This window comes from Pollachius pollachius (genome assembly GCF_949987615.1).
Source record: "Pollachius pollachius genome assembly, chromosome: 6".
Taxonomy (NCBI): Eukaryota; Metazoa; Chordata; class Actinopteri; order Gadiformes; family Gadidae; genus Pollachius; species Pollachius pollachius.
In genome coordinates, this window is record NC_136939.1 from 3,604,898 (window position 1) to 3,617,192 (window position 12,295).

The 12,295-nt window shown below is 44.3% G+C and overlaps 1 protein-coding gene across 1 annotated transcript; it reads right to left on the reverse strand.

The window, feature by feature from the left end:
* Window positions 1–6,973: 6,973 nt before the first annotated feature.
* Window positions 6,974–12,267, reverse strand: cnot8 (CCR4-NOT transcription complex, subunit 8). The gene is made up of 7 exons (XM_079738788.1): window positions 12,189–12,267; window positions 10,762–11,025; window positions 9,791–9,984; window positions 9,333–9,494; window positions 8,421–8,565; window positions 8,218–8,328; window positions 6,974–7,745 (listed from the first exon to the last, which is right to left on the reverse strand). The coding sequence occupies exons 2-7, from the start codon at window positions 10,876–10,878 to the stop codon at window positions 7,614–7,616; spliced, it is 861 nt and encodes a 286-aa protein (XP_079594914.1). The 5' UTR covers window positions 10,879–11,025; window positions 12,189–12,267; the 3' UTR covers window positions 6,974–7,613.
* Window positions 12,268–12,295: the final 28 nt, after the last annotated feature.

Genomic DNA, 12,295 nt, shown 5'->3' on the forward strand with positions numbered 1-12,295 from the left:
TGCCCTTATCTAGAGCTGGTTTACCAGTACACAACGTTTAAAACTGAGCAAAGTCGATGCCAACAGACAGTAACAATGTCAATCGATAGTAAAGTATGTGATATGATGGTTGATTCTTTTATAATGACTAAAACGTTAATGTTCCGCCTTTTCATGTCACTAGTAAACCATCCGTCACCAACTGGGCAACTCTTATCAAAATTTGGCCCGAGTTGCCGAACGGAATCATAAGTGTCATGAGGTGTCGTTCACGCAAACTTTCCGACGTCGCATAATTTCCAGCGATGTGAACACACCATAACAAAATGTGCAGCTTCTGGCGTCCCAGATCGGCGAGTCCACCTAGATGTATGACGGATAGATGAGCAACGTTTGCTACAGTCCACTGGGTAGGCCGGTGGACTGATCTATCCAGCAAACATCTAGGTGGACACGCCCACCTTTGATGTCAGAAGCTGCACATTTTCAAAATGCTTGTAATGGCTAATCACACTCACACCTGGTGGTATAATATGTCCCCTTTAAACGTACAACTCGGAACATGGGTCGGTAAAGAGTTGAAGGGGAATCCAACTCTTTACCGATCCAGTGAACAATCTTTAAATATTTAAGGAAACCAACAACTTTAATTAATATGAAACCCAAAATAGGCTTTAGTCAATTCAGACTTTTTTCAATCTTTAATGATGTTTTTTTTCAAGAGTAAGATGACGTATATTAAGCATACAGCTAATGATACTTATGTAAATGTTGCTTTTACAGCCTCTGTTCTTGTTTCCTCTGACATATTTATAATCACATTTACACCCAACAATGATTGATCACAATTTCATTACTCGGTTTTCATTCACAGCATCCGTGTTATTATATCATAGACCAAGCTTTAAATTAGTTCATGTAGCAGACAAAGAAGAATATCATTAACTGTGATGTGACTAATTGCTCCGAACCCCTACTGTGGAAATTAGGGATGGGTAGATTGAAAAAAAGGAACATTTTACATGTGTCAGGTCGGTACAAAGTTGTGGCAAAACGAATACCTCAAACATGAACATAAGGAGTAACAGCAGAAACAACGAGAGGTGAATTGAACACAGGCGATTAACAACGTTACTCTAAAGAAAATAAGACGTGCTTTATAATTGCTGTTATTATTCGAACAAACGATAAAATCATCCGACTTGTTTATTTTAATACTAATAACATGGCTTTAAAATATTTTCTGTGTTGAAACAAAAAAAATGCTTCGCCCATCCCCACTGGAAATCAATTGTTATTTTTAAAATCCAAAGGAATTCAAACATTTTTTATCCAATCCCTTTTTTTTTTTATTCTGTCTATCCACAAAGAATTCTTCCTGTTTTTGTGAGCTTCTCTTGTTTGGCAACCTGGCTATGATTTGGGCTTTTCCTTTCATTGTTTCCAGAGACTGAATCCGTGCCAGGTAACCCTCTTTTCTCTTCCTGGTTTTCAATCAGTTGCTAGACGATCTTTGCCTTAGTGGCTTTTTCATACTTCCCTTTCAGCTCTTGTACAGTCTTCATCTGCTTCTCCTTGACGTAGTCCCACCTGTATTTCTGGTTAAAATGTATGTTCCGGTCACAATTTCCAGGGCAAACCCTGCATTTCCCATCACTCATGGCAGCACAGCCACTCTTTTTCCTATCATCTGCTATGGCACAGGGGTAATGACAGGTCACTGAACACTGCTGACAGTGATGTAGTGATGGTTATTTTAACAGGTTTCAGGATTTCAACTTAAATTTGAAAGTTTTCATTGGAAGTGATGTCCGCGTTGTGCTTTTCGATCTGTTGGGTTGATCGGATCTCTTCCTGTTTCGCCAACCCCACTCGCACCTGGGGCTGGAGTCCTTCCACAGCCGCCTCCAACTGCCTTCGCTCGTTGAGAACCTTGTTAGTTAACTGCAGGCTTCGGGTGGTCATTTTGTCCAAGGCAGTGAACAATGTTTTCATGCTTTTGGCCCCCATCGTCCAAAACATTGCATTAAAGTTGTCGACCTCCATATCTTCACCAGAGTCTTCATCAGCTCTGTCACGGACAGATCTATTTTCCAAAAACAGAGCAGAGTTGCTGAATTTGTGGTGCACTGGAAGTCCTATGTGGGTTTTAGGACATGGAACTTTGGAAGTGTTGATCGCCTCGACAACATGAGGCTGCTGACCGTCTGCAAGTGTGACCATATTTCCGGCCTTCTCTCTCAGCATCTGCAAACCCTTGATGAGAGATTTAATAAGTATTTTCCAGCTGAGACCTTTGCTGGTTTTGACTGGGTCCGTGACCCTTGGAATTCATGCGCTTTGGAGAGTGCAGCCGACCTGACACAGGAGCAACTGGCAGAGATGAATGAAGAACATACATTAAGGATGAAATTTCAAGATATGACATTGGATACATTTTGGATATCATTGGAAAAGGAATACCCGATAGTGTTAAGCAGCCCCATTGCCATACTGTTACCCTTTCCCACTACATATTTGTGCGAACGGAGTCAGATGCGTGATTATTTTTAAATTTAAAAATGCATCAGCCGCGACCGATATCTCGTCGTTTCCATCGAGGGTCTCTGGTGTGGTCTGCGCAAGTTTGCCGGATCACAACTTAGAAACTTCACCTATCGAGTCAAGTCAACGGACTGTTACAAGGTCCGTCACCTGCCATGATGCCATTCGGTCCGCCAGCTACGATGACGCATCTGACGACGACAGTCCTAGGTCCCCGGCTGCGCCCCAGGTGGAACCCCCCGTGCCGCCTGCTATTCCCCCTGAAATAGCATCAGTGCCCACCCCTGTGAGCCCCGTTGGGCCCCGCCTTGTGCCGGTGTGTCAACCCACTGACTTTACTGCCCCATCGTTTGATTTGCTGGAGGCTCCGGGGAAGGCATGCGCTGACGTTGGTAGTGCGCCTTTCCCCAAGGCGTTGCGCCAGGCCGCGCCGCCTGCCATCTCATCTCAGTGACTATGTCGTGGACTTGTGATGGACCTGTGGCGTATCCTTTTTCAAGTGTCTTATGACGTTATACTGTGTTTATGTGATGTTGTTTTATTCTCATGTGTTGGGTTGTGAAGCTGCGTAATGTGTGGTTTGCCTAGATGGGTCGTCTATTTGTATGTTTGTTCGCCATGGGTTCAGCATGTGGTTTCTGCTGCTATGTTGTATTGCACTGATGTCTCCCACTGGTTAGGGGGGGGTGGGGAAGAAAGGTGGTCACGCCAGTCCGCTGGCTTGTTATTGTTTAACCCTCATCGGCGCATGCGCCGTTGCCTTTTTCTCTTGTTTTCCTGCCTGTCTACGCGCGCGCTCCCCGCTCCCCTTTGTGATCCCTCAGTAAAGTTACGTTCGACTACTATACTCTCGGTTGTGAGTTTTTCCTAACTACTGGCGTAGGGTCTACGAGTTCTCAAGTCTGTGTTACAGGTGCACCAATCCTATCCTGTGCATCACAACTTCAGAGAGTCATGCACTTGACACTTTTGTTACCATCATTGCAGCGCAGTTGGTGCAACACACACTCACACACCCGTGTTTCGTAATCTGAGAACAAACAACAAATGCATCAAGGGTTAAATGAAGTGTACTAGGGATGCTCTGATTTCACCGTTTTTTACAGCAGACCTCCTCAAAAATATCTCAATAAATTCAATACATCTATTGAATCGTGTCCCAGAGCACGATTTTAGGAGGTTCACCTGTAGCATATACACATAAATATACACAGTGCTGGGTAGAGTACTGAAAATCTATACTTTTACTAAAAGTAAAATTACTTCCTTCAAAATCTACTTGTCGTAAACTAGGGTCAGCTGTCGTAAACCAGGGCTGGCTAAGAAACAGACAGATATTCCAATGTTCCCTCAAAAGGCACCTTGGAATATGTTGCTTTATTCCGCAGTTTAGACTTGCAATTAATAAGTTACTTTTGTAATGAACTTGCCTCTTTTCTTTCTTTTTAATTAATAAAAGGAGGAATGACCTCTCACACGATAACTTAATGAATTATTTCAAATAACCCTGGCTCGTTAAATGTGTCGCATTTCTCACAGTGACGTTACTAGCCACCAGACAGTGATAAAAAAAAGTCATGTTGATTACAAAAGTAACTTATTAAATACAAGTCTAAACTGTGGAAAATAAAAAGATATGGGGGCGGTCGATGGCAACCACCATAGCAACCATGGCAGTCAAGTGACGTGGACGCAAAAATCGGATAAATCGGATTGTTGTTTTGACCAATCTATAACTAGAGCGTGCACTGCGCAGCGCGCCCCCCCTTCTGAAGTCGAAAAAAGTCTCCCGATTGAAATGCATTGGTTTAATATCGAATTAATTAAATATTAAAATATATATTATATCTGTATAAATATAAAATTATTTAGTTATATTATAAGTAGACCATGTAGCTTTTATTCAATTATCGCTATAACAAGATCTGTATCTGACCATTGAAAATCCACTTCGACCAATGTGGAAGTGTGTTTCAGGTATAACAAGACAATATAAAAATATATAATATAAAAACAATATAAAAAATAAGGTTATGGGCCGAATTCGGTTAAATTCAGCCTCTGCTGGCCCAGAACTAGATCGTCTCGTTTCCTCGTTACACGCTTTAAGTTAATTATATTTAAATTATTATAACCATGGAGCCTTTCATTTCTTGCCGTTTTCATTACACCCTTTCTCGTTATATTGATATGAATTCTCGAAACACATTGGAAAGGAGAGGGAGCCATAGAGAGGGACACTGATGCACTGCGGAGCCAAGTAACTGACGGGCTTAAGAGGGCCTCTCCGTTTATAATAAATATATATATATATATTTATATTTGTATATTTTCATATATATATGTATATAGGCCTATATATACAGTATATATGCATATAGGCCTATATACATATATATATATATATTCTGAGAAACGCTCCCATTCAAAATGCATGGGTTTACATTTCGTTCTGTGCATTACGAATAAAGTCGGTCAATCGTGCTCTGGGACACGATTCAATAATTACTTTCCATGAGCATATAGGAAGGTTCTTCTTATGGACCATCGCTATAGGAAGGTTCTTCTTATGGACCATCGCTATCGGAAGGTTCTTCTTATAGACCATCGCTATAGGAAGGTTCTTCTTATGGACCATCGCTATAGGAAGGTTCTTCTTATGAAGGACCATCGCTATAGGAAGGTTCTTCTTATTGACCATCGCTATCGGAAGGTTCTTCTTATAGACCATCGCTATAGGAAGGTTCTTCTTATAGACCATCGCTATAGGAAGGTTCTTCTTATGAAGGACCATCGCTATCGGAAGGTTCTTCTTATGGACCATCGCTATAGGAAGGTTCTTCTTATGGACCATCGCTATAGGAAGGTTCTTATGAAGGACCATCGCTATAGGAAGGTTCTTCTTATGGACCATCGCTATCAGAAGGTTCTTCTTATGGACCATCGCTATAGGAAGGTTCTTCTTATGGACCATCGCTATCGGAAGGTTCTTCTTATAGACCATCGCTATAGGTAGGTTCTTCTTATAGACCATCGCTATAGGAAGGTTCTTATGAAGGACCATCGCTATAGGAAGGTTCTTATGAAGGACCATCGCTATAGGAAGGTTCTTCTTATGGACCATCGCTATCGGAAGGTTCTTCTTATAGACCATCGCTATAGGAAGGTTCTTCTTATAGACCATCGCTATAGGAAGGTTCTTCTTATGGACCATCGCTATCGGAAGGTTCTTATTATAGACCATCGCTATAGGTAGGTTCTTCTTATAGACCATCGCTATAGGAAGGTTCTTCTTATGAAGGACCATCGCTATAGGAAGGTTCTTCTTATGGACCATCGCTATCGGAAGGTTCTTCTTATAGACCATCGCTATAGGAAGGTTCTTCTTATAGACCACCGCTATAGGAAGGTTCTTCTTATGAAGGACCATCGCTATCGGAAAGTTCTTCTTATGGACCATCGCTATAGGAAGGTTCTTCTTATGAAGGACCATCGCTATAGGAAGGTTCTTCTTATGGACCATCGCTATAGGAAGGTTCTTCTTATGGACCATCGCTATAGGAAGGTTCTTATGAAGGACCATCGCTATAGGAAGGTTCTTCTTATGGACCATCGCTATCGGAAGGTTCTTCTTATGGACCATCGCTATAGGAAGGTTCTTCTTATGGACCATCGCTATAGGAAGGTTCTTCTCATGGACCATCGCTATAGGAAGGTTCTTCTTATGAAGGATCATCGCTATAGGAAGGTTCTTCTTATGAAGGACCATCGCTATAGGAAGGTTCTTCTTATGAAGGACCATCGCTATAGGAAGGTTCTTCTTATGGACCATCGCTATAGGAAGGTTCTTCTTATGAAGGACCATCGCTATAGGAAGGTTCTTCTTATGGACCATCGCTATAGGAAGGTTCTTCTTATGAAGGACCATCGCTATAGGAAGGTCCTTTTTTTGAAGGACCATCGCTATAGGAAGGTTCTTCTTATGGACCATCGCTATAGGAAGGTTCTTCTTATGGACCATCGCTATAGGAAGGTTCTTCTTATGGAGGACCATCGCTATAGGAAGGTTCTTATGAAGGACCATCGCTATAGGAAGGTTCTTCTTATGAAGGACCATCGCTATAGGAAGGTTCTTCTTATGGACCATCGCTATCGGAAGGTTCTTCTTATGGACCATCGCTATCGTAAGGTTCTTCTTATGGACCATCGCTATAGGAAGGTTCTTCTTATGAAGGACCATCGCTATAGGAAGGTTCTTCTTATGGACCATCTCTATCGGAAGGTTCTTCTTATGGACCATCGCTATCGGAAGGTTCTTCTTATGGACCATCGCTATAGGAAGGTTCTTCTTATGAAGGACTATCTCTAAATGAAGGTTCTTATGAAGCACCATCCTTACGTATTATATTAAAGTACGTATTATGAAGCTCATTGAAGGGTAACTTTTACATTCAAAATAGAAAACAATTTAATGTACAACTGTTTAAAACAATGTATGACATAAAAACAAAAAGAACCACAACCCATCTGCAGTGAAACGTTGGAAGAGAAGCAAATGTACAGAACATCAGACTGGAGACCCGGGGGGGGACGCCTTAAAAACCCACCAGCTTTAAAAGACCTTCTCAACGGGGAAAGAGGCTAAAACCTGTGTTTCTGTTGTCAAGAATTGGAACAATTTCATTTCAACGTGCTTCCCAGCACAACTTAAAACACGGCCTCCATGGCGGCCACCACAGAACGGGGTGGGGGGGCTCTGTGACGACGGGGGCAGAGATAGAGAAGGCTTCTCACCACCATCTTGGTCCCACTGAAGGAGTCTTGCAGCCATAAAAAAAATATTTTTAAAAAGGCGTTCTGAATTTAGACCATATAGCCAGTCAAACCATACATCGGGGGGGGGGGGGGGGGGGGGGGGGGACATACAGCCAGTCGGACCATACATTGGGAATATAGGTCGTATAAAACCAGTAAAAGCCAAGGGGGTCCGGTCCAGTGGTTTGCTGGTGGAGGCGGTGGTGGTGGAGGTGGGGGGCTGGTCCTAGGGTCGGGGGGGTGCTGGTTAAAACGAGTGTCCCACTGCTGGAGGCTCAGTGCTTGCTGTTGGAGTCCTGGTCCTGGGCGGAGCTGGAGAGGCCGTTCTGCGGCTGGCCGAAGCCCGAGCCCAGGCCGTACAGCCTCCCGCAGTACTTAGCGTCATCGATGTTGTCCTCGAAGAAGAGCTGGGGAGGGGGCAGAGAGGTTAGCGTGGTAGTAAGAATAAAGCAAGGTGGTAGTACTAGTACTGCAGTACCTCCTTCAGGAGAAAGGAGGTACTGCGGTAAGGCATTAACAGTACTGCAGTACCTCCTTAATCCTTTAGAAGGTAGTAGTAGTAGTAGTAGTAGTAGTAGCAGTAGTAGTACTAGTAGTTTTAGTATTGATAGGATTGCAGTACCTCCTTCATCCTGAAGAAGGTACTAGTAGTAGTAGTAGTAGCAGCAGCAGTACTAGTAGTTTTAGTATTGATAGGGTTGCAGTACCCCCTTCATCCTCTAGAAGTTATTCAGCAATAACAGTAGTACTATAAGCAGTAATAGTAGTTCTAGTATTGATAGGGTTGCAGTACCCCCTTCATCCTCTAGAAGGTATTCAGCAGTAACAGTAGTACTATTAGCAGTAATAGTAGTTCTAGTATTGATGGGGTTGCAGTACCTCCTTCATCCTGAAGAAGGCCATTCCCGTGAGCAGAGAGTCAGAGCCGGCCTGATGCTGTCGACCAATCCTCTTCAGCTCCAGCTGGTCCGCCACTTCCTGCAGTCCCCCCTGCCACAGGAAACACGACCCTTCAATCACTCTATCCTCTTTTAAGATTAAACAAAGAAGCGCTCCAGGCGTCCCGGTACCCTCCTCTGTACCTTGAGGTTCTTGCAGCTCTTCATGAGGTACTTGACGTCGTAGATGGCCGGGAAGAAGAGGTTGAGGATCTGGAAGAAGTCGTGTTCCTCCTCCGGGAGCCGGGCGTCCGTCAGCAGCTTCACCAGGTAGCCGAAGTCGTAGCCGCTGACATCACACACGACGTCACACGTTAGCACCGTGACATCATCATACATTAACACCATGACATCACACACGACGTCACACGTTAGCACCGTGACATCACACACCACGTCATACGTTAACACCTTGACATCACACACACATGACATTGTACGTTAACACCGTGACATCACACACCGTGACATCACACACCACGTCATACGTTAACACCGTGACATCACACACAACGTCATATATACACCATGACCTTATACATTCAATTCATGACATCACCACATGACCTCATACATGAATATAAATAGAATTTGAGGGGTGTTCACTAGTGTGTTTTTACTAGTGTGTATCTGAGGATGTGAGGGGTGTTCCCTAGTGTGTGTTTACTAGTGTGTATCTGAGGAGTGTTCCCTAGTGTGTGTTTACTAGTGTGTATCCGAGGAGTGTTCTCTAGTGTGTGTTTACTAGTGTGTATCTGAGGATCTGAGGGGTGTTCTCTAGTGTGCATCTCATGTTTGAGGTGAATGTATTTGTTAAATGTACTGTCTTAACATAGCCCCTTTCTAACCAGTGGCTACTCAACGCGCGTTACAATTATTGCCCAACATTCACCCATTCATAACACATTCACACATCGACGGCGGTGACAACCATGAAAGGCAACAGCCAGCTTGTCGGGAGCAGCTGGGGTCATGGGATCCACCTGTCGTACCTCCTCAGCCACTGCCACCCTTGCAGGTGTGCAACTTGTGTGCAGGTCTGTACAGCGTAGCTACCTGTGGAAGGACAGCCACTTGACGTTTTCACACAGCACGAGGCCAGAGGTCATCAGCAGCTCGGCGAAGTACAGCGTGTCGATGCCGTCCTCCTCGTGCTTCTTGAACTGGAGGCCGGAGTTCTGGAGCAGGTCGATGGAGTCCTGGGAGTACATGTCTTCCCTAGAGAGACAGAGGGACAGTGTGTGGGTCTACTGACCTCTCACCTGGAGGTCCCTAGAGGGACAGTGTGTGGGTCTACTGACCTCTCACCTGCAGGCTAGTTACGCTACAAGGAGCAGGTCTACAGGTGTTTCCAGGTGAATGAGGTCAGGTCTAGTTACGCTACAAGTAGCAGGCCTACAGGTGAATGAGGTCAGGTCTAGTAACGCTACAAGTAGCAGGCCTACAGGTGTTCCCAGGGGAACGAGGCGAGGTCTAGTGACGCTCAGAGGACCCAGGTCTGCAGGAGAACGTACGTGAGGTTGAACTTGAAGTTAAACTGCCAGGTGGTGGTCCCGGCGGGGTAGTCCCCATCCTCGTTCATGAAGCTGAGGCCCAGCTGGATGATCTTCAGCAGGTCCACGTTGCAGCGCAGCAGCTGGTACTGATAGTCCACCGTGCTCCGGAACTCGCCGATGGGCCGCACCACCACGCCCGGGAACTCTGTGTCCTGGAGACGGGGGGGGGGATGTTTAGAAGGACCTTCTCATCGTGGTTGGAACTAGGGCTGAACGATTAGTCAAATTCAAGTCGAAAACGCGATGGAAGAACGCGATGTAAGAACGCGATGTGCGATTTGTTACCGTTACTGACTGGGGATCAGTAAGATTTATATTTATTTTTCTTCTACAATTCAATAGTTAAATAAAGATGTTATAATATCAATTATCTCAACACATCGGCCTGGCCTTAAGGAAAGAGCAGCTTATATGTTGACTGCTTCCAATGTTCCGTTGGTCATACTTAAGAATTACTTTTTTATAGTGAATAATACAGAACATGAGGACCTTAATAAATCTAAATAATCGCAATTATATTATTTCCCTAAATCGTTAAGCCCTAGTTGGAACACACTCAACAAGTTGGCACTCACTCAGTTGAGTCTCTTTTGTTTGGACTGAAATCTGGAGCAAAACACTGCCGGCTGCCTGGGATTGCCAGGCAGCCAAGAATCGTCTACAGTCTTTATTTCTCCTTTATGTTCAAATGCCCGGTGAGAAGACTCCTATTTTAGCCCATAGAGATTTTCAGAAAAAAAAAGTCATTCAGCACCATCACCTCCCCCTACAGTCCCGTCCCCTCCTAACACCATCACCACCCCCACCCCTCAGCATCTTCACCTGAAGGGTTAGGAGGGGGTGGGTTGTGAAGCCCTAGAGTCTGGAGCGGTGGACTCCACAGATAAACGACCTCGACCGTGTCTCCGGAGATGAGAGGGGGACGTTACCATGGCGATGAAGTTGAAGCTCTGGATGATGTGTCGGATCTTGTGCATCTCCTCGTCCACGTTGTTGGCCCAGACCTCGCAGATGATCTGGGACGAGTCCGCCAGGGCAGCGGGCATGGTGGCGGCGCAGGGAGGGGGAGGGGCCTCAGACACGGTGGGAGGGGTCTAGGTCTGAGAGGGGAGGGGGTCTGGGGGGCGCTCGGGGGCTCTAGGTCTAGGGGACGGCGGCTGGAGTCGGGGTCTCAGGTCTGAAAGACGTGCGCTCTGGAGGATCCAGAAGAACAGAGGGAGAAAACTGTTAACCAGCGTCTTCATGGAAGTGCTGTTTTTACTAAAGCTACATTATACGGTTATTACAAGCTCTGAACTAATAAAAACATGTTATTGTTTATAATGTTTTCACAGTCAGAAGTCTCTCTGTAAACTTGTAATACATGTTTTGTGTTTTACATACAGCACTTTTCAAAGTAATCAAGGAGAATTTACAAAGGAATAAAAACTCAATAGTATAGTAGAAATGTTAAATAATTCAAATATAAAAACAGTTCTACCTAAAAAACTTCTAATAATGTAAGAAAACGAAGTACAGGATTGCGACATTTTAGATTCTGTCGCTGAGGGGTAGTTCAGATGAATATGGTCAAATTGAATATTGACTCTTTGGCTGGTGTGGAAATTGTCAAGACACAGGGCTAGAGAGAGTTTAGTAGTGTCTCTCAGTTTGATTGTCTTAGAATTAGAACATAAGACATAGTTAAGTATTACTGTTGAAATTAGCGAGATATGGCCATTAATCAAACACAATGTGGGAAATGTATCAGACACAATGTAGGCATGTTTCGGACACAATGTAGGCATGTTTCGGACACAATGTTGGCATGTATCGGACACAATGAAGGCATGTATCGGACACAAAGTAAGCATTTGTGGACCAGATGTGGACTTTAAGCAGCCAGATGTCGGCATGTATCGGACACAGGAGGCAATATGAACCCAGTGTAATTAAGTTCAGCATCAGCAGCTCAACACAACAGCTGACAGCAGCATGGCGGGAACTGACATCACAATGCAAACAGGAATCACAATTAATATCTATAATCAATAATAACTTTATAATCAATAACTAGGAACTCATATGAACCAAGTTATCTTTGATTATCAGGTACCCATCACAGTTAGCCAAGCCGCTATCTCAGTGAGCATAGTCGCTGTTCAGCATCAGTCCTCAGCGGAACAGCAGCTCAAGCTAGCTTAGCTTCGTAGCTCTTTAACACAAGTGTTTCTCGTTGTAGCCGCTAATGTTAGCTCTACACGTTTACATTTAAACAGCTCAAACAGACAGACGCGAACATGGAGGGTCAATGCTCGGCTTTGCATCCGATATTAATACATTATAATTGGAAGCTGTGAAAGGAGAAGTTGTTTACCTGGAGCACGGCAGTGTTTGGTCGGGTTCAGCGGATGTTGTATGATGCTAACACCGTTAGCTTCACAGCCCAGTAAAACGGAAATCAAAGAAACACAGAAGAAGAGC

What these genes read in the sequence shown, in the direction of transcription:
- cnot8 (XM_079738788.1), bottom strand. Translation starts at nt 10,878, where the DNA reads ATGCCCGCTGCCCTGGCGGACTCGTCCCAGATCATCTGCGAGGTCTGG. An exon ending in GCTTCAACTTCATCGCCATG is followed by an intron (nt 9,985 to 10,761) that starts GTAACGTCCCCC and finishes CCCCGTCTCCAG; the next exon opens with GACACAGAGTTCCCGGGCGT. An exon ending in CCTTCTTCAGGATGAAGGAG is followed by an intron (nt 7,746 to 8,217) that starts GTACTGCAACCC and finishes CCCCCTCCCCAG; the next exon opens with CTCTTCTTCGAGGACAACAT.